Source organism: Mixophyes fleayi, chromosome 7 (genome assembly GCF_038048845.1).
Source record: "Mixophyes fleayi isolate aMixFle1 chromosome 7, aMixFle1.hap1, whole genome shotgun sequence".
Taxonomy (NCBI): Eukaryota; Metazoa; Chordata; class Amphibia; order Anura; family Limnodynastidae; genus Mixophyes; species Mixophyes fleayi.
In genome coordinates, this window is record NC_134408.1 from 135,467,579 (window position 1) to 135,490,255 (window position 22,677).

General features: G+C 39.7%; 1 protein-coding gene across 21 annotated transcripts in view; it reads right to left on the reverse strand.

Moving 5' to 3' along the window:
• Positions 1 to 22,677, reverse strand: part of NEB (nebulin) — a 163,446-nt gene that overhangs the window by 23,818 nt on the left and 116,951 nt on the right. For 14 of the 21 annotated variants that reach the window (XM_075180874.1, XM_075180873.1, XM_075180872.1 and 11 more), the window contains 16 exons: positions 22,267 to 22,371; positions 18,903 to 19,007; positions 17,484 to 17,591; positions 16,226 to 16,330; positions 15,995 to 16,099; positions 14,495 to 14,599; positions 14,239 to 14,349; positions 12,588 to 12,698; positions 10,792 to 10,902; positions 9,833 to 9,934; positions 9,641 to 9,745; positions 7,514 to 7,612; positions 5,739 to 5,849; positions 4,278 to 4,382; positions 3,208 to 3,312; positions 1,478 to 1,582 (listed from right to left, as the gene is read on the reverse strand). In XM_075180874.1, the coding sequence (XP_075036975.1) occupies positions 1,478 to 1,582; positions 3,208 to 3,312; positions 4,278 to 4,382; positions 5,739 to 5,849; positions 7,514 to 7,612; positions 9,641 to 9,745; positions 9,833 to 9,934; positions 10,792 to 10,902; positions 12,588 to 12,698; positions 14,239 to 14,349; positions 14,495 to 14,599; positions 15,995 to 16,099; positions 16,226 to 16,330; positions 17,484 to 17,591; positions 18,903 to 19,007; positions 22,267 to 22,371 (1,698 nt within the window). Of the gene's footprint in view, positions 1 to 1,477; positions 1,583 to 3,207; positions 3,313 to 4,277; positions 4,383 to 5,738; positions 5,850 to 7,513; positions 7,613 to 9,640; positions 9,746 to 9,832; positions 9,935 to 10,791; positions 10,903 to 12,587; positions 12,699 to 14,238; positions 14,350 to 14,494; positions 14,600 to 15,994; positions 16,100 to 16,225; positions 16,331 to 17,483; positions 17,592 to 18,902; positions 19,008 to 21,659; positions 21,765 to 22,266; positions 22,372 to 22,677 lie in introns of all 21 variants that reach the window. The other 7 variants (XM_075180877.1, XM_075180875.1, XM_075180861.1 and 4 more) reach the window with 4 other exon arrangements.

The following is a 22,677-nucleotide window of genomic DNA, read 5'->3' on the forward strand; positions in this document are numbered from 1 at the left end:
ACAATGCACAACAATATGTCTTACTCTGTATCAGTCACCTACACACAGAGCCGGATTAACAATAGGGCTAAAGGGGCTACAGCCCAGGGGCCTCAGGCAGCTGGGGGGCCCGCCGGCATTTATCGGGTCGGGGTGTCCACGCCCCCGGCTCCGACTGTCAACTGTTCAAGGAGAATGGCAGACAACTAACAGCAAATGTTATGCTGTTAGCTGTCTGCTGTCACTGTAGAACTTACGCAGTGCGACTATGAGTCATAGTCTCACTCTCACAAGATCTCCTCAGTAAGGAGATTACTATGCGCCGTGTAAGAAGTGCTACAGGGAGTGGAACAATGGAAGGAGGTAAGCTCACGGGAGGGGGCCTTATGACTGGGGGGGGGGGGGGGCAGAGCCAGATTTAGACCTCATGGGGCCTTAGGAAAGATTCTGGTTTGGGGCCCCCTCCCTGAAAAAATCCATAGCACTATAGTTTTTAGCATAACATATACCCCTATTCAGGGGCTGGCTGGCAGAATTTAGCCCAGGGGGGAGAGGACATAGCACTGGCCCATAAGTAGCGTCCCATTTTTAAAGGTTGGTCTCACCGCCGGCCCTGGGAGGGCCCTCTGGGGACCGCTGGGCCCTAGGCAATTGCCTAGGTTGCCTAGTGGTAAATCCGGCCCTGAGGGGGGGCTCATGGGGGGGCCCTCACAGTACCCTTAGCCCGGGGGCCTCCCTTCCCTTAATCCAGCCCTGCCTACACAGTGGGAGCAGCCATTTTGTGTACTGAACCAATATTCAGCCAGTCAGTTATGACACCACTGAAGAACAAGCCACCACGTAATTTTCCAAAATTGTTAGCAAGTTCATAAGCTACATTTCTATTCATTTTGGTTCAGTCCATATTATAGTTGCCTCCACCATGTGTAGGGGACAGGAACATTTTAATAACATTAAATTATAACCCCCACTAAAAAAGAAACATCAGTATTTGATGAATCCTGCACCCTTTGATATATTATAATAATATAGATTTACCCTTGTCAATGTCAGGAATGCTAATGACTTATCCAGGTACACTTAAGGTTTCAGATTTACTACAAGAGCCTTAGCCCACAAAAGTCCAGGGGGTAAATGTATCAAGTTGCGAATTTGAAAAGGGGAGATGTTGCCTATAGCAACCAATCAGAATCTAGCTGTCATTTTGTAGAATGTACTAAATAAATGATAACTAGAATCTGATTGGTTGCTATAGGCAACATTTTCACTTTCAAACCCGCCGGAAACTCGCAGCTTGATACATTTACCCCACAGGTATTTTTCACAATGTAGATTCACAGTTATTTTTTTTGGATTACTGACTGTTATGTACTCCATTTCTGAGCATGTGACACAAGTGGGTGGAGTCTATTTCTGCAGATCATACATCAGTCGAGCGTAAAGAAAGCATCTTGCATTTTTAAGACTACATGCATTTCTGCTGGCGTGTGAAACTTACATCACTTTGCATATGCTGAGACTCCTTAGCAGTGACATATGTCGGGGTCTCAAAGTCCAACATGGCTTTACCTCTTTCTTTTTCATACTTCTCTTTGTATTTAACCTGTTTGTAGTGGAAAAATGAAAAAGGAGTGATAAGCACATAATACCTATTGCTTCAAGAACAGAGTCACATCGAGACTCCACTGCTTCCTGAGCAATGAACAATTTATCTTGGTTCGCTTAATGGTAGCGACAGCCCTGTTTATATATCTCTATGTCCATGAACAGCTCTTTGATTGGTTGATAAAGATATTTGATTACCTTTAGCACATAATTAAATTCCACACTTGATACATTTCTACCAATATAATATAGATTAGAAAACAAGTTAGCCCACAAAGGCTGAGCACATAACAATGGTCACACAAGTCGTATTTTTGATACTAGTGGTTTTGTTGTAGCAAATGCAACGCACCAGCTTTTGTCATTTGCTATTGATTGGCTCCCTTTTGTGCCTGTTTTTGTTTCACCCTCCCTTAGGATGTAAGCTCTTATCAGCAGGGCCCCTCCTCCCCTCCTGTCTCCATACCGGTTCTTCTGCTCTGTCTTTACTCCATATGTCTTCCTGGAGTTCCTGAAGCATTGGTACTTTGTGTTTATTGTTCTGTACTTTGTCATCCTGTTTTGTACTACTGTTTGTACTGTGTACGGCGCTGCGGAAACCTTGTGGCGCCCAACAAATAAATGATAATAATAATAATAATAATGATTAGAACTTGCTAAATTGTTTTCTCACACATACCCTTTTAAATCTTTGGTGACATGGTCAATTTGAATATGGAAAATGTATTCAATGAATTACAAGCAGTATATTGAAATACTCATATTATTCACTGACAGAGAGAGATCCCCTCAAAACCAGGTTACCCTACTGTCATTCCTGCCTTAGGTCCACTTGCTTCAATCTCCACAACTTAAGCCTGAATAGCTACCCTCGGTTCTATCATGCCTTTTTGGTTTCTTAGTGTTTTTGTTTTCACTGATGGAATTGTTTATTTTAAATTATGTGTTTCATTGCGTTCATTCCACACTGTGTAGCCTCTTCCCTTTGTCCTTTTTCTGTCCCTCTTCCCCTTTTTGATTTCTCTTCCCCTATAATTGTAAAACTTAATAAAAACTATTTAGGATAAAGATATACTCATATTATGTCATGCTTTGCCAACCAGCTGGCTGGAGTAGCATATCAATAACAGTTATAAGACCCCACAGGCTGCCTAACCACGTGCCAATACATATCCAGTTTTTAATCCCTTTAAAAATTGAATTTTTGCTGGAGTTTAGTGATGCACCATTGTATTACTTCAACTTCATGACATTTTTCACTTAGAACTAAAGTGTTTTTAGAGCAAATGTTTATTCCAAGACTGCAAAAGTCAAAGTGAAGAACAATCATTTCCAAAATAAATTCATAAATAAACTGATAATTTAGTTGTTGAAAATAATATTGTTCACATACCTCAAACTAGTAGCATTAAAAAAATCGCACCATGTTAGCCATTAAAAAGTTGGAAAAAGGTGGGATTAAAATAATACCCTTAATTGGCTAATGGAATATACTTTAATTTGAGGGTTGGAGCTAAAATCCATTAGCCAATAAAGTGTATCAATAATTATACATGTTTCATACTTTGCAAGAATACATTTTACAGATTAAAAATAGTAGTAGAAATTGTATTTAAAACTTACTATGCTCTGCAGTTCTGTAGCCTCCTTTACATGTACTTGTTCAAGATTATCAGGCACCACTTGGTAGTGACCCTTACTCTTCTGAAACTCCTTCTTGTACTGGTACTGAGGGGAAGTGTCAAAAACTGCCTGAATCATAGTCTAACAAGTTATCTGCCTGCTATTGGATAACCAAGATTATATAATAGAATGTGACTTAGGGGGAGTAGGCCAAATTCGACCAATATTTTATTGTTAAATATAATAAAATTAATAAATAATAATAATAATAATAATAGTAATAATACTGATTATAAACCAAATCCATATTTTAATGCTAAGTGGGAGAAATCTAAAGTGTAAATTCTGTAGTCACAAAAATGCTTAATTGAACACTAAAACTGTAGAGGAATCTGAATTTTAATTCAGTTGGTCGAATTTTGCTGAAATACAGATTTAGTGCATCTGTAAAATAATAGTAATATTACTACTAATAATACATTGTAATGTTTATATATTTTATGAACTTAGATTAATTATAGTTTTGCATTTTTGCTGAATAATAATTTATCTTTACAATTTAATTTCAATATATTTTCTTTTTTCTCTATTAACAACAGAATATCCATAAGCACTAATAAAAAGTAAGTTTATCAAAGCAATTAAATAGATTATTAAATGGCTAAACTACTGTGTGATTAGAAACATAAGTAAGGTAACAACATGTATTTAGAAAATTGTTATCAGTTATTAATGAGCATAATATTTTTTATTATATTAAAATGTAAATGATTTAACACGGTTAGTGATTTATTGGGATGGATAAAAAAAAAGAAATTAAAAAAGTTAGAAAACTGTTTGTATTAGCCGCTATGCTATTTTTTTTTTCTAATTTAGATTTAATATGCAAAGCTATATTAATGGCTAGTAATAAGCTAGGTGAAATATAAGTGGGTAAATAAGGAAAGGAGAACTACCAACTGATGCCCAGAGTGGAAAGCAGAGCAATTAGCATATTTATTACAGAAAGAGAAAAGAGAAGTAGGAATGGTTATTAAGTTAATATTATTACTTAGTAGTATAAAGCTTACATCACTGGATAGCTTGCTTGTGCTAGTTATATGGTGCATATTCAGAGATTCCGCCATATCTGTCACTGGTTTGTGAAGCTTCTTCAGATCTGCCTTATATTTAATCTGTAACCAAAAAATATCATGTTAAAATGTCTACATAAAAAAAGATTTTGAATTGAACAAGGTCAAATTACAATGAGGCACAAACGATGCAATGGTAGGGGGATGTGCAGATCAGTTGCCCCTACCAATCACCAGTACTGAGGACTTTAACACTTAGGCTGTCAGGAGCAATGAGATATCCATTTACATCCTAATGATTTTTTTAGGACAAGTAGTGCACTCTCTACTCATACTGGAGTTTTACTAATATTGGAGTCTTAATTGCCCTTAGTCCCAGCACAGTTTTGTTATCTTTTTGTGTCATTATTTTCCATAATTCTCTATTTGACATATGCACTGACCCCCGTGTTTTGGTTTTGGATCTCTATTAACTTCTTGTTTTGGTTTTGGCAAAATCTGGATCTGTATTTTATTTATTTTTTAAAAAAAAATAAAAAAAATTTTTTTGTTACTACATTATTATTAACCTCAATAACATTAATTTCCAGTCATTTCCAATTAATTTTTGTCAAGTGACAAAAACACTGCTACCCCACCTGTTTTTGTGTGAGCAATGGAACTGAGCAATGTCACTGGAGAATGGAGAGTGACAAGGACACTGCTACCCCTGTTTCTGTGTGAGCAATGGCACTGAGCAATGTCACTGGAGAATGGAGAGTGACAAGAACACTGCTACCCCTGTTTCTGTGGGAGCAATGGCACTGAGCAATGGCACTAGAGAATGGAGAGTGACAAGGACACTGCTACCCCTGTTTCTGTGTGAGCAATGGCACTGGATACTTGAGAGTGACAAGAACACTGCTACTCCTGTTTCTGTGTGAGCAATGGCACTGAGCAACTGTACTTATGGAATCCAAAACCCGCAAGATCCGACAACGCAACAATGACGTTTTGCCTCGATTCAGATCTGAGGAAGGTGGTAAGTACAGAGTTGGCTCGTTACTCGGATTGGTGATGTTCGGGGGGGCTCGGTTTTCGGATAACCAAGCCTGAGCATCTCTACTTTTTATGCCTGTTCCTTTCCATAGTCACTTTTGCCACTTTCAAGAACGATATAAGATATTTTCATTTTTATACTACAAACCGGCTCCTTCAAAGTATCCAAATAGTCTCAGCTTTTCCACTTACAACTCATCATATTCTAATTTTATTTATTCATCTATATGTATATCTATTCAGTTTATTCCACCCCTACCATCGCACCTTTTTGTGAATAATATTTTTTAGTTACAATAGTCATTACATAAAATTCATGAGGGCTGGAGAAACTTCAGTCGTTTTATATTTTGGTTATAACATATATTGTTTAAAAATGCTACTTTGATGGAAAGATGACATGCTGCTATTGTACTTTACCTCACTAGCAAATGTATTAGCGTCTTTCATAGTCTGGTAGATTTGGGCCTCTTTGAGGTCATACCGAGGCTTTTTCCCTTTGTCTTTTGAAAAGCTTTCTTTGTATTTCACCTGATAAGAAAGAGATAATTATTGTCATATAAATTTACAGACTCTCAAGTCAGGAAACACCACCCAACGAGGATATACAATAGACAGGAACACCTACAGTAAAACAAAGATAGACAAAGAAAATCTAGTACAAAAATAATGACATAGAAATGCATTCTTGAAATTTGTATTTCACACATGCGCCAAGGCCTCACTTTGCAAAATATTGCATTATTATAAACCCATATGCAGTATTTATAGAGAAAAAAAAATCATGTGCATTTTTTGCATTGCATTTATATAAAAAAAAGTCATTTAACCAGGACAAAAGTACAACATCTTCTTATTACCCAAAATTTTTAGCAGGTGTCAAAGGGCTAGATTTACTAAACTGCGGGTTTGGAAAAGTGGGGATGTTGCCTATAGAAACCAATCAGATTCTAGCTTTTATTTATTTAGTGCATTCTGAAAAATGACAGCTAGAATCTGATTGGTTGCTATAGGCAACATCTCCACTTTTTCAAACCTGCAGTTTAGCAAATATACCCCAAAGTGTTTTACTTGGAGTTTTGGCAAATACATTGAAGTTATGGAATTATTTGCAGGCAAAAATTTGGTTTAATCGATTGGTAAAATGCAAACAAATGCACACAATTTTTATATATATCCACCTTTTAGATCACGGAGTGCAAAGTGGAGACAAGACAAATAAAATGTCAGATCAATTACATGCAAAACAAGTTTAAAAATAAAATCACTGGAATTATACATTATTTTGGATTTTCAATAACTGAAAATCTCAAAGTGTTTGCTGTTAACTTTAAGACACTATAAAGGTATTCTGGTGTCTTGGTATTATAAAATAAATTGTACTATCAGTAGCTGGGTAAACTCTGGAAAAATTCCATGAATCTATATAAAATTGTCAGTGCTGATAATATAATGTAGAGAAATAATAAACGCAAACATGTATAATGCAGCATGCAGGACAGGCACTTAAAAACCGTCACTGGAGACAAAACAATGTTCCAAAAAGCAGTTTTCCATTAAAACACTCAAATTCCAGATGTTAGAAAGTAAGCATTAATAAAAGTGCCAACCGGCGGCTGGTTGGATGGACTATATTAAGCTAGGCAAATAAATTTGGTAAGTTATTAAAAATATTTTACTATGCTTCAAAGATCCTTCTAAATTGAATTCCAGCAAAGGTTTTAAAGAGAAAACAGCTTTTGCTATGTGACAGAGAAAGTACACTAGGGGGTAGATTTACTAAGCTGCGGGTTTGAAAAAGTGGGGATGTTGCCTATAGCAACCAATCAGATTCTAGCTGTCATTTTGTAGAAGGTACTAAATAAATGATAGCTAGAATCTGATTGGTTGCTATAGGCAACATCCCCACTTTTTCAAAACCGCAGCTTAGTAAATCTAGCCCTAGGAGTCTTTTTAAAAACAAAACAAAAATAAAAATAAAATAAAACAGAAAAGTATCCCATAGCAACCAATCAGAGGTTTTCTTTAATTGTCAATAGTGTGTTAGAAAAATGACAGTGAGAATGTGATTGGTTGCTATGTGTTCTAGCAATTTTTTGGACAGTGACCCTGTACGATTACAAACAATGCATCTCCACAGGAACTTGACGTGATTTGGAGGAACATGCTCTTTTCGCTGAACATGCTTATCTTACATTACTAGTAAGGTCATTAGCTTTCTTAAGAGTCCTCATGATGGGAGTGTCATAAGATGCTGCTCCGTGTCCCCACATCTTTCCTTTGGTATACTCAGCCTACAATTTGCAGCAAAACATCAGATTAGCAAAGCATGTTAGGTCTACAAACGTCTTAGGGACAAGAGGGCACTGGGGTTACAGTATCCATAATCCAAGCTACTGGTTTGGCTTCTCTGTATGTGAAGAAAGAACAAGGAATTGAATGCAACACAATAATGTTCCGAGGCAGTGAAATGCTTCTTTTGGCAACACACAGTGGAGGCCGCCATTTTATCAATGTTTATGAGAACACAGCCATCAGTTCACTAGGAACCAATGAACTGTGTACAGGGTGCACCTCGGTGATGTAGGAAGGAAAAGCACAGGGGACCCCGGACCAGATAAATCTACAGGTCCCAGCCACATGGAAGATCTGGTAGCTGGTCAGGATTTTTAACAATATTGGTGATTATAACAAAGGCCATTTGCGGGAGCAAAGGGGTCTTCCGGTTCAACCACCAAAACTAAATTCTATGCTTGGTGGGCCATCAATATTAATCTTATTAAGTGACTGCAGTTTTAAGGTAATGACCGCAAATGAAGCAAACATTATTAAGATTAGTATTGGCTACATCCCTATGATATATCCCTACGTTTCTGACAGGGCAGAGTCCAACAGCTGGTTCAGCAAATATATACAAATATTCAAAATTTAAATCAAAGCTATCTCATCACACTCTTCAAGCAGATGAGGTTTTGTGCAGAAGCCAACATGACGGTCTAGCAGTGGCACCATCATGTTGTTTCATTCACTCTGACACCATATTCCTTCTTCCATGCATCCAGTGATTTCTGAGGGCTGCAGGGCACAGCTCTGCACAGCAGAGACTCTCATAGGTTAATCATTTTCCAGGTGCTGCTGGCCAGACAGGTGTTTCTCTAGCATTGTTCCTTCGTGCCCATCACCGCTCTCATCTTTATGTATCGCTGTACCGCGTGCCGCAAGCAGTGACGTGTAGGAGGAGAGACAACGCTGATGATACAGAGCTCAGACCAGGTTTGCAGTTATCATACTGGACAATCTTGGGAGATTCTCCTAGGAGTACGGTGTGGGTGGGAGAAAACATTTTTCCGAAAGTCGATCAATCATCAGTCTCTTTGCATGTCTCTTTTATTAAATGGTAATTTTTTTTTTATTTCATTGTATCATTTATATATTTGTTTTTCAATTGCTCAGAAACCTTTTATTGTTGTCTTTAGAGCAGGGGTCAGGGAACTTTTTTACCTTTTACCCCAAAATATATTTAGATACGCCGACGTTACCCCCTTTATTTGAAAGGAAGGAAATCATATATTATTAATTATTGGAATGCAAAATTTTATTGAATCTATTCAAAATTTCTTTGAAAGCTTCAACTTCAAAACTTCAGGTTTTGGAGAAATGATGTTGCTTCATTTTAGATACGAGAGCATCAGTATTGGGGCATTTTCCTGTCGGAGCAATTTGGATACAGTCGTCAGCGTCCAATCGATTTCTCTGCTTTGATTTTATGTTCGTTAGAGTGGAAAATCCTTGTTGGCAAAGGTAGGTTGTTGCAAAAGGCAGCAACTTTTTGACAGCCTCCTCATGTGCAATTTTGAATGCCTTTGCAGCTGTTGACATCCAAAAATATGACAGATCTGCTTTGTTTTCAAATGCAATACGTGCTTCATTATTGCATCGCAGCTCAAGAAGTGCCTCTGCCAACCCTTGAGGCTCTTCTGGTACAACAGCAATTTCGCATTTAAAAGGGTCTACAATCCAACTGACAGCATGTAAATCGCCAGCATTACCCCAAGGAATTTCATTTTTACTCCATTTGCGGTAATTTACCCTGTTCCCTGACCACTGCTTTAGAGTATAACACCATTTAATAAATAGTACTTGGCTCAGCCTCAATGGTTTGGATATGCAACCCTGAGTCACAACTCCCATGGTGCTTAGAGTAAAAGCTGCAGCAGCAAGCTGCAGCGGCAATGTAAATGTATGTCTACACAATTTAATCTGCCCTTCTTGGCATACAGTGCATTACGTTATTTTCACATTTGATTCCCTGTAGTTCTTACTTGGCTAGTCAGTTTGGATACTTCTTGAGCCAATTCAATGTCTGGTCGTCCAAGAACAGTGATGCCGCGACCGGTTTCCTGACGGGCCTTAGCTTTGTACTGGATCTAAAATGAGGTGTTGAAACGCTTCCATCATTCTGCACCCACATAACAATGACATGTCATTAACCATTTAACCATATGTGTACTCACATCACTGACTAGCTTAGCCACCTGTGTTGCCTTCTGTATATCAGGTCTATCAGCAATGCTGGTGTAATTTAGGTTAGCCTTGGCAGCTTTCTTGTAAGATAACTGTAAAATGAATGAATTAGTTACACTTCCATATTTAGCTTTCAGACACAGAGTACAAAAATACCAATATTTAATAGGTATAATCTAAATTAATAAAGGATTTGAGCACTTCTGTGGACTTCTTTTTTATCCTACTGTATGTTTTCCAAAGTGTCATATTTGTAAATGTCACTCCTTTCTTAGCTGTTACTATTGGTTACATACACTCTCTAGGAGAGTGTATCTAACAGTACCTGCAAACAATTCATCTCTTCTAATAATAGGCCTGTATGTCGGCCCCATTCCGCATCATCATCTGGTTTAAATTCCATAGTGCAGAAAACTGTTTGTGGTCCAGAAGCGCCAAATGATTACTACAACAGCATCAGTATAATTAAAGTCAAGAGACCGAAAATTGGGGCATCTAGTCGCCCAGCTAATTATAAAATACTCCAAACATATAACCCAATGGACATGTCATGTGAACTGTCTCCACAATGAAACTGGACACGTTACATGGCCATATAGTCTACTAGTTCAGTGGCGCACGCAGGGGGGGTTTCTGAGTCTCTAGAAACCCCCCCCTGCGCTAGCTAAGTGGCCACTGTCCTATACAGCAGCCGCGGCGCTGTCAAAGAAGCGTCCGCGGCGGTGCTGTATTGTAAACAGCACCGCCGCAGACGCTTCTTAGACAGCGCCACGGCTGCTATATAGGACAGCGCTGGCGAAACGGAGCTGCTGCGCCTCTCTCTCGTTTTTTTTTTTTTTGGGGTCGGCGGGGGGAAACCCCCCTTCCCCGACAATCCTCTGTGCGCCGCTGTAGTTACATACAAATTAGCTCGCACAATATGTGACAATGTACCCATGGATTTACTCACATTACTTTGGGCCTTGTTGACCTCCATGGCGTGTTGCACCTCAGGAGGTTGCTGCATGTTGGCATAGTTGGATTTGCCCTTCTCTTTCTGGAACTTTTCTTTGTAATGTTTCTAACAATGCAGAGTAATTAATACACAGTATCAACATATCTGGTGCAAAATAAGTAAATTACTTGGTTTACAAAAAAGTATTTTGATGAAAATGAAACATACCGTATTTCCCCATGTATAAGACGCACCTTAATTTTGGCTCCGAAATTGAAAAAAATCTATATTATTGTAGCTGTCAAAAAAGACAGGGAGAGTGTTATGGCCGGTTGCTCAGATTGTGATCAGAGCAGCCGGGCAGCAGACTCTCCCTGCAATATCCCCCCCCCCCCGCTGCCACTGTACTTCTGTCCCCCTCCTCCTGGATCTGCGCTGCCACTGTGCCTGTCCCCCTCCTCTTGGATCCCCGCTGCCACTGTGCCTCTGTCCCCCTCCTCCTGGTTCCCCGCTGCCACTGTGCCTGTCCCCCTCCTCCTGGATCCCCGCTGCCACTGTGCCTCTGTCCCCCTCCTCCTGGTTCCCCGCTGCCACTGTGCCTGTCCCCCTCCTCCTGGATCCCCGCTGCCACTGTGCCTCTGTCCCCCTCCTCCTGGATCCCCGCTGCCACTGTGCCTCTGTCCCCCTCCTCCTGGATCCCCGCTGCCACTGTGCCTCTGTCCCCCTCCTCCTGGATCCCCGCTGCCACTGTGCCTCTGTCCCCCTCCTCCTGGATCCCCGCTGCCACTGTACTTCTGTCCCCCTCCTCCTGGATCTGCGCTGCCACTGTACCTGTCCCCCTCCTCTTGGATCCCCGCTGCCACTGTGCCTCTGTCCCCCTCCTCCTGGTTCCCTGCTGCCACTGTGCCTCTGTCCCCCTCCTCCTGGATCCCCGCTGCCACTGTGCCTGTCCCCCTCCTCTTGGATCCCCGCTGCCACTGTGCCTCTGTCCCCCTCCTCCTGGTTCCCCGCTGCCACTGTGCCTGTCCCCCTCCTCCTGGATCCCCGCTGCCACTGTGCCTCTGTCCCCCTCCTCCTGGATCCCCGCTGCCACTGTGCCTCTGTCCCCCTCCTCCTGGATCCCCACTGCCACTGTGCCTCTGTCCCCCTCCTCCTGGATCCCCACTGCCACTATAACGCTGCCCCACTCCCCCTCGATCCCTCCCCACTGCCACTGTAACGCTGCCCCGCTCCCCCTCGATCCCTCCCCACTGCCACTGTAACGCTGCCCCGCTCCCCCTCGATCCCTCCCCACTGCCACTGTAACGCTGCCCCGCTCCCCCTCGATCCCTCCCCACTGCCACTGTAATGCTGCCCTGCTCCCCCTCGATCCCCCCCGCTGCCACTGTAACGCAGCCCCGCTCCCCCTCGATCCCCCCGTTACCACAGTAATGCTGCCCCGCTCCCCCTCGATCCCTCCCCACTGCCACTGTAATGCAGCCCTGCTCCCCTCGATCCACCCCGCTGCCACTGTAATGCTGCCCTGCTCCCCCTCGATCCTCTCCACTGCCATTGTAACACTGCCCCGCTCCCCCTCAATCCCCACCGCTGCCACTGTAATGCTGCCCCGCTCCCCCTCGATCCCCCCCGCTGTCACTGTAACGCTGCCCCCCCCCCCCCCCTGCATCCCCGCTACCCCTGTATCAGACGCACCCAGGTTTTAGACCCAAATTTTTGGGGAAAAAGGTGCGTCTTATACATGGGGAAATATATATGTCGTAGTGTGTATCCGAGTGAAATCTTCTGATTAGTGTACAAAATGCAGGGCTCACCTCGCTGACGATCTTAGTCACTTCTTTCACACGCACCGTGTCCTGAGTCTCGGGGAGGGTAGTAAATGAACCGTGTTGCAGATTTTTCTTAACCAATTCCTTGTATTTGTTCTAGAAAAGATATGGCAGGTTTAGTTTTCAGCCTTGGCTTTTTTTTAATTAATTTCTGCCTTCTCTCCTTGATGCTGCCTTGTGAATGAAAGATCTGGAGATAATTAACACGGTTCTCCCGAACACTAAATTATACATTGATTTATTCCTGGTAATTAAAAGGAGGGAGCTTACACTTTGTCATTCAATCTCAAGTTTACTAACTAAAGAATGCCTGTCCCTGACACAAATACATAGCTGTCAGCTACACCCAGGTACAGTCCCAGGGTTGAAGAGTTGCCCCTAGAATTTGTTGCCCCTGAACATGTCCCTATTTTTCAATACTGACCATCTATATGGAACAATTTCCCTTTAATTTGTAAATAAATAGCAATTTTCACCATATGTGCTTGACATTATAACCATGTTCAGTGAACACGTCATGTTGAGGATAGAAGTAGACTTGGACTGCACTACATCATCATTTATTTATTAAGTGCCACCAAGTATTCAGCACTGTACAGAGGATAGCTGTCATTCACATCAGTTCCTGCCCATTGGAGCTTACAGTCTAAATTCCCTAACACACACACACTAGGGTTAATTCTGTTAGCAGCCAATTAATCAAACGTATGTTTTTGGAGTGTTGATGAAAACCCACAAACTCCACACAGATAAGTCCCTGGTTGGGAATCGAACTCATGACCCAAGCTCTGTGAGGCAGAAATAATAACCACTGAGCCACTGTTGCAACTGTAGGTTAATTGGCTGCTTTCAAATTAACCCGAGTCTCTCTCTCTCTGTCTGTGTGTGTGTGTGTGTGTGTGTGTGTGTGTGTTAGGGAATTTAGACTGTAAGTTCCAATGGGGCAGGGACTGATGTGAGTGAGTTCTCTGTACAGCGCTGCGGAATTAGTGGCGCTATATAAATAGCTGATGATGATGATATGAAAAAAAAATAGTGTAGCTGGAAATGGTTTAAACATAATAATGAAAGTGGAGGCAACCATTTAGTTGGCTGAGCCAATATTCGCTGCACAAAATGGCTGCCACCAATGCATGTAGATACTGTGGGCCGATTCAATTCAGCCACGTTATTCTAGGAATAACGCGGCACTAATAGTATTAACGTTAGTATGGTAATTTTAACGCTGATTTTTTCTCTCAGCCCTGACACAAGGTACTGTATAACTTGTGTCAGGTACTGTATACTTTACCACTTAAGTCCACATTAAATACAGCAATTAAATTATAATTTTTTTCTAATGCTGACTTTATTTCCACTTTGTATTAAGCAGCAATAGGAAACACTTGCTTTTATGAAAAATGGAAAAACTTGTAGTTACATTACTTCTTATAAGGAATGTACAAGTATGAATGATATGGATATTTAAGTATAGCATTAGTCTCAGTAAACAAGTATTTTATTCTATAGGATATAAATGATATATCTTTTCCAAAATGGTGTTTCCAGCTTAAAAAAATATAGGCATATTCTATTTATGAGGGTAAACGTAAACATTTCAGCGTTGAAGGACTTTTATACGGCGCCCAGAACTTACATCAGACACCAGAGCACTGGCAGATTTGGCGTGGATGATCTGAGGTGTATCTGCAACAATTCCGAATTCTCCTTGGTACGTTCCCTTCTCATACTTCTTCTTGTACTTCACCTGCAAGGCCACCAAAATATCAGTTGTATTACAGACACCACCACAAAGGGAAAACGCTTAGGTCAACAATACGGATGTTTGGTCATTAAAATCTGCATCACCAATCATTTAGACACTTTAGGCTGCACAGAGATGCGTTACTCACATTGCTGTTCATTTCGGCATTCCTCAAAGCCAGGACAGTATCCTTGTCATCCGTGACTGAGATCTTGCATCCCTTCAGGAATTCTCTATCCAGTTTGTAATCGTACTGAAAAAAGAACACACACTCAAACGCCGCACAAAACATAGCAAAGTCCTTATGCAGGTTCTAGACGTAACGTAAGTTTATAATTATAGAAAGAGGCATAAGTGATCTAGGACTGAGTGTTCACTGCCTAGTGATGGTGAGGACATCAACTAGTAACAAAGCAAATATATAAATCAGCTACACGTTGGCCCTTCAAGCTAATGTCATCTTACAACTAGCTTTGGGCATATAGTTGCGCCTGTTTGATATATGTTGCGTATTTTTTATTATAGACATTCTACCCATATGGATTGTATAACACACATAGTGGATGAAGCTATTTTGTGTGTTGAATAAATATTAATTAGCATACAGCAATCCCATGAAAAATATCAAAGTGTCAGTATTTATAATTTTCCTTTTTTTTTCTTCAGGTTGCTATTAATGATTTCTGATTCTATAGTACTATGACAATCACAGTCACATGATGTAATGAGCAGAGAGGCTTTGGAATAGCCCTCTGAGCTCTGCACTGTGGCATCCTCCTTCACCCCCTCACATGCTCAGGGCTGTGAGAATGTGTCTAACTGTGTCTGGCAGACATTTTTATTTGCCAAACAGAGATATTTTGAAATGGAAATACTGATTTGCCGAAGGTTGAAGGATAGCTATAAAAAATGACAGATGCATGTTTAGACAGGTACTTAACTTGCTATTTAAAGAAAAAAAAAATATTCTATGTGGGATAGCTGTTTAATTAATAGCTTGTGCTATTACTGAGGTATAAAGCACTTTGTGCCTTATGCATCAGGGATTTAAATGCTTCATGGTGATTTCGTAGACTGTAGTCTCATTATTTTTGATCAGAACATGGCTGCCTCCACTGTGTGTAGGCTACGGGTACACTTTAACTAAAGTTGGTGTTAGCTTTATTGTGCAGCCCAACCAGTAATGCCACCTACCATCCATTCCCATTAGTATTTTATTATTATTATTATTATTAATTTTTAGTTATAGGGCGCCACAAAGTATCCGTAGCGCCGTACAAGGACAAACAATGGCACAGTACAAGGTGAAACAGCACAGTACAAGTAACAGTAAGCACTATAACTCTGGGGGCTCAGGCACAGCATGAAAGAGAGGGAGGGGGGGAAAAGTGAGTATAGGCAGGTAACTATGGCCCAAGAGGGTGGGCACGGATGACAGGTTGAGAGTCACTGAGGGGAGCGGAGAGAAGCGAGAGGAGACAGAGGGCAGAGGGACTGAGAGGAGGTGAGCTGAGTAGCTGGAGAGCGCAGTTAAAAGTGATGGAAACAGAAGGTAGGAGAGCCCTGCTCAAAGGAGCTTCCACATCAATCTAGCCTAGTGCTTAGTACACTAATATGACACTGTGTTAGGGGGGCACAGGCTGCTTACATCACTCTGCTGTACAGATGCCTTTGCATTCTGCAAGAAGTCTGGTCTATCAGTAGTCCATTGCCAGTGAGCCTTTGTTGCCTCATACTTCTTCTTGTAGTCCAGCTGTTTTGAAAGAGGAAAAGTGTACAAACATCACAATGGATTAATGCAGATATTTAGGATATTTTGTTTTATAAAACATAATAACTACTATAGACAAACGTCTCACACATACTGCTGAAAACTTACATTGCTGATAGATTTGTAGGCCTCTTTGGCTGTCTTGATCTCTACAGCATCTGGCACCAGCGTACAATGTCCTCTACTCTTCTCGTACAATTCTTTGTATTTCAGCTTTAAAATGCAAAGAGATACATGGACACATTACTCATCAATGTATTGTGATATGATTATATACACTTTTATTAATGTATCATTTATATCAAGCTCCAAGTATGTTTAAGTTAATGTAATATTAGCCAATAAAGGGGTTTCTCTTTGGCATGATAGGAGGACACAGGGATCATAGGGTTAAATCCCCACACCTAGGAGGAATTACTCTAAAAAACTGGAGAACCTCCTCCTCCCATATCCAACCACACTTTATTTTTATAGTGCCTTGCTTACGAGGTAAGGTGCATTTTCCTTGTCCTGCAATGCTAAATAAAATAGCAATAAATAAGAACAATGCATTCACAAGCTGAGAAGTGCAAGACTAGGGGCTAGATTTACTAAGCTGCGGGTTTCAAAAAGTGGGGATGTTGCCTATAGCAACCAATCAGATTCTAGCTTTCATTTATTTAGTACCTTCTACAAAATGACAGCTAGAATCTGATTGGTTGCTATAGGCAACATCCCCACTTTTTCAAACCCGCAGCTTAGTAAATCTAGCCCTAAGACTAGTAGTACAGACAGTTTAGTGGTCAATCTTTCCTGATACCCCAGTTAGTCTTGCCTGATACCCACAGCATGACAGGGGGGAGACCAGGTCCCGCCCCCGTTGCCCACTCCAGTCATTGGATTCCTCAGCACTGCCTTCAACATGGGACTTAAGCCATGTTGTGCAGCTTCCTCACCGCCAATGGTGGCACTAGGGCACTTGCTCCAATATCGCAATTTACCTGCTTCTAGGAACCTTTCAGTGAGTATCTGCATTAAATGAACTATGACATACTATCTACCATCTAGTAATCATTTCCATTAGTATCTGTCTCATTGTTTTAATGAACATTGGCCTCAACAAAACAGCCATCGTCACCGATTTTACTTCATTTTTTGCTCTAGCGCTCTAGTGTATTTTTTAAATTTATTTAAGGAAGAAGTAAGTAAATGACATGTTCTGCTCTGCAGTTTCTGAATGTGAAGCACCGGGTGAGTAACTATAACCCTAATTTAATTTGTTTTTAATTTGAATTGGGGATATTGATAATATTTTTGTAGAATTGGAGATATTTGTGTAGTCACTGCACTACCTAGAAACTATAACCCATAATAAACCAATACGCACCTCACTGATCTTATCCTTGACCTTACGTGCATGTATCAGCATCGGCGTGTCATGGATTGTAGTGTAGGATTTGGCTTTAACTTTGTTCCAGTTCATTTTGTAAATAATCTGCAAATGTAAAAGACAAAATCTTACTTTAGTACAGTAAAAGAAACATATTTATATTTTATTATTTTACAACATAAAAAGTCTCCTTATATCTACAGTCTAATTTCCACAGAGCTTTCTCCTCTCTGGGCAAAACCCTGGGCCTCCCTTTGTTAAACATTGGTGAGTCCTGGACTAGGGGGGGTTGGAGAGGGGAGTGGAGATGAGCTGTCCTTCCACAGAACCTCCCCTGCCACATGGTCTGTCTGGACTAGACTTATGAGAACAAATGACACTAATTAGTTTCCCCCTCCAGTATCTTGCAACCTGATCCCTACCCATAACCCCCTGGCTTCACTTTAAGGACAATGAATAACAACCTCACTGCCACATCACCAATATACAATACACAATATACATATTTACAATGAGTTACAATGTCCCCTTATCCACATGTAATTAGACACTGCAGTTGTAGTCTGGTGAGCTGGGGAACAAAAGCAAGGGCTACAAAAAGTACTTGTTATAAGTCACATTATGTGAGAAACGAGGAACAGGATGGTTACAGTGTTATCACACTCGTTTCATTACACAGTTGTGATCAAACATCCTCTGAGGGCCAAATCTGGGTAGGGCAGAAAGGCATTACCTTTATGTTTCAGCTTTACTGGGTGATTATCCAATCCAGTCCTATATTTCTATAACGGTTTTCATCTTTTTTCCAAAAATGGTAGAAAGCATCTAGTTCAATGCAAATGTAAAGGAGAACTCCACCTACAAGTAATTCTATTCTAGGCAGATTTTCTTATGTCTGTTGCTGATTCAGCAGATGTTTTCTTGTATTGTTGTGTATATACTGTATATATTACATTGAATATGTGTGTGTGTGTGTGTGTGTGTGTGTGTGTATGTGTGTGTTCAATGTACAGACTTAACTATTATCACATCCAAGAGTAATACACATAAGCACATCTGCCTGAAAGTTAGAATTCCCCTTTACGACCCAATCCTGTTCTGCGACTTTTCGTTTCGGACTCCAGCATTACAACGCTCCTGTGTATTCACAGGCCACACAAGAGGGGTAATACCAATGTTTATTTGCAAGTAGTACCACAAGTGTAGGTGTCAAAGCACCTTGCACACAAATAAATGCTGAACAAATCTATAAGTACATTTCAGAATAGAGAAGCAGTTAGACACAGCGGTATACGTTTACTAAAATGTCCCTAAATTGCAGACGGAAGTTTGTACTTAGGGCTTCAACCTCCTTGTTATACTTGTGTCAGAAAAAACAGAACCAAAAAAAAAAAAGTGTCAAAAAAAGATACTCACATCACTGATCTGTTTTCCAGCTTTCTGAGCTCTGTTGTGCTCTGGTGTGTCGATGACTGATGTATATTTGTCCTTCCCCTTCTCATAAAGTTCTTTATACTTCCACTAGCAAGAAAAACACAAACTCAGATACAGTACTGATCGTAAACACTCTCATTAGTGTGGGCAAGAAAAGCTTGAAGGGGCATTCAAACAGCGATGTCTACTCCACTTTAAAATGTTTTTGAATTCATATATTACACAATTGACAATTAAGTGATTTGCAAACATTGTTATTTGTTTTCTGTTTATAAAAACACACTTTAAACTTTTTAGCAACACTGCACCACAAATAACTGATTTGCTGAGAGCAGCAACTTTGTTGCAACAAAGTAGCAAAGTTGTTTTACAATGTTCTACTGTAAAAAATAAAGAATAGAGGAGGATGTGAAAATGCTGACTACTATCTTTACAAAACGACTGGATACATCATCTACGATCTCTAACTCACAAGTAGGCAATGTACTAATATATGATTATTTCCCACCATAGGGTAGCAGAAAAGTTAATAACAATAATTTGCAAATCATTATATTGTTAATTGGTCAGTGCTAACTATGTCTAAAGTTTTCTTTGAAATCATTCTATTTTTACACAACGTATAAGGAATATGTCCTTATTTCACTAATAATTAGATAATATATATGTGTCATTTTTATATATTTTTATCCTGATAACAAGTACATGCAAAACTTGAAATGTGAAGCAAAATTATATAAAGTGATATCTACCGTATTTATAGTACACTATGTAAAACATTCTGTAGGATTTTCTCACTCACTAAACTAAACATTGAGTTGTGTGTATGACTATTTACAACATTCCATAAATCCATCAATCTTTTCAGCAATCACATTTAAGCAATCCCATGCAATGCAAGCTCAGATACAGACATATAAAACAAGAGACAATACAGTATTATTCACATACAAGAATAAAACTAAACAAATAGTTTGCATGCAACTTCTGCACACGAGTCTCTGCTAGAGTCAGACCCGCCTGCTCGGATGTTTAATTAAATGAAAATAAATAATTACTTTGCTTCCATGTCTGTAACAGAACAAGATGTATTGCTGTGATACCTGTCTCCATCACATGCAGACAGAGGATTGATTATTTCATTGGGGATGTGTCTTCTCTTCCCTCCCACGTTCTCCTTAGTGACACAATTACACCGCTCTGCCCATGTCAATGGCTTACATTAGATTGCTGCTGCACGGGAACTGTTACTTATTCCAAGAAGGGAACAAGTGTTCTCAACAGTGAGAAATACATCCTATACTATCACCGCATAGAAGAGGACTGACAATGCTTTACAAAGCTTCCCTCTGCCATTGATTACAGTTAGATTGTTCTCAAATTGCAGATTGTTCATTACTGAATCGGTGACATTTGCAGTCAAACATGACCTCTCTATACATTGCGATGATTAGATATTCTACGCCATCCCTGCACTTCCGAGACGCTGATATACCCACACACAGTAAGGTGAGAAACTAATCTTCCATGCTATTTAAGCTATTTGTATCATCACTTGTGTACGTAATTATATTACATATATTTAACCCAATAATACTGTTAAGTTCAACTTGCAACAGTAAAATGTTGCATTAATATATTATTGTTGCTCAAAATAATTCTGCTAGACTTTTTTTTCTGGGTATGAGGTTTTATGTAACCTATATCCTCATACATAAAATGTTCTAAAATACATTTAAACATGACTCCTTGGTATTAAATTGTTTAGTGGTGCTCCTCACAGTGATTGTTTGAGACATTTGGTGATCATATCTATGTGTGACATTTTTATGCATATTGATGTATATATACAAAACATTAGCTGAGCATTCACTGAGGTTAAGACAATACAATATATATATATATATATAAAGGCTGCATCAAGCCTATATTTTAGTTTGGTGAAAAGTTGAACTGAATCTAAACTCTAATTTGCATATCAGAATCGCGAGAGGTCCTTGTACTTCTAGTATTTACGTGTTCTGCACTCTAAAGTCAAAGGAAATTATGATCCTGACTCAGTTGGCCAAAGCCAAAGAATTCAGCCGAAAAGGAATCTTGGGGGTATATTTACTAAACTGCGGGTTTGAAAATGTGGAGATGTTGCCTATAGCAACCAATCAGATTTTAGTTATCATTTATTTAGTACAGTCTACAAAATGACAGCTAGAATCTGATTGGTTGCTATAGGCAACATCTCTACTTTTTCAAACTCTCAGTTTAGTAAATATACCCCTTGATCTTAGTTTATGACCATATTCTGGATTAGGTGCATTAATAGTATGTGTGGATCAGATTGGGAAAACGTGCTGCATATAGGATATCAATATGGAATGTACTATTTTCTCTGGTAGGAGGTTCTTATTTTAGCAAAGGAGACAGGAGGGGTAGGGGGTCCATAAAACATTATGACTATATAGAGCGCAATATTTATTAGTCACAAGAACACTTTCCAGTGAAATAATGTCATGTTTAAAGCAGACAAGAGATAACAGCTGCTACAAATTATTATTGCATTCTGTATTAATCTATAGTTGCTCCAAGGTTAATTGCATATAGTTTAAAAGCTGGAAATATATTTGCTGCTTTGCTTTGCTGTATTGTGCATTTTAAAGTGGATAAGATATTAAGATTCCCGCTACATGGGGCTAAGCAGCGTCAGGGAAAAGTGTGACCATGCAATTTATTCTTTGGTATTACCTGGCTCCACATGCCGGTGTTGTAAATTGCCCGTAACATATCTGGCCGCAGAATTTCATTACACCCATGTTGAAGCAGCATCTTGGCTTTAGATTTGTATTTTTTCTGTTCATGCAAAGACCAACGAAGTACAGAAAAGACATGTGAGACAGCACTAGATCCCTGGAAGTGTGTGCGGAGGGATGTAGGCAGAAATACTCATACGGGGTCTATGTACTAAGAAATACCATGGCAAACAACAGGCTAATCAAGCAATAAAAATCCCAAACAGTAAAAATAACACTTAAATAGATCTAGTTTTTCATTCTATTTTTGGACGTTCATTAAAATTAATTCATTTAATTAATTTCTGTTCTAATAATTGTATTTCTGACAATGTTTATTTTTTATCTCTTTTGTGTTGATCTACAGGCTAGGGCCGTGAAACAGTTTGCCACGTATATGTCAATGTACATAAACCATTTATTAAAGGCTCACTCAAATATTCCGAGACATTTGAGCGGCAAAAGACAATGGAACAGAGAAGTTCGCCTGAAGACACCCTATGAAGACGAAGGACAGCGCGGCCACCGGCCACCGTATTCCGAACGCCGGGCAACATTGTTACCTGGCTAATTTGTTCACTTGCACTTTTAGCCAGAAGGTTTCTGGGATCGTCCACCACAATGCTGTAATGTGTTTTCTCCTTCTCATGTGCCGCTTTGTACAATTTCTGCTCAGAATAGCACATTGGGTTACAGCTTAACAGCAGAAGGGTTGTCAAATAATTTTATCAGTAATGCTATTAAAAATAATCGCTTTGGAATTTTAAAATCATAATTAAAAAAAAAATAATTGAGTGAACCTTCATGGCAATTATACCTTTACATTTCAGAAATAGAGAAAGATCAATGTCTAGGACTCTGAAAATAATGATATAAGTAGGTTACAAAGCTAGGAATGATACATTCGTAGATAAGTTATAAAACAACAAAAACAGCGATAAAGTAAAAAATATAATACATTCATCAAAATAAGA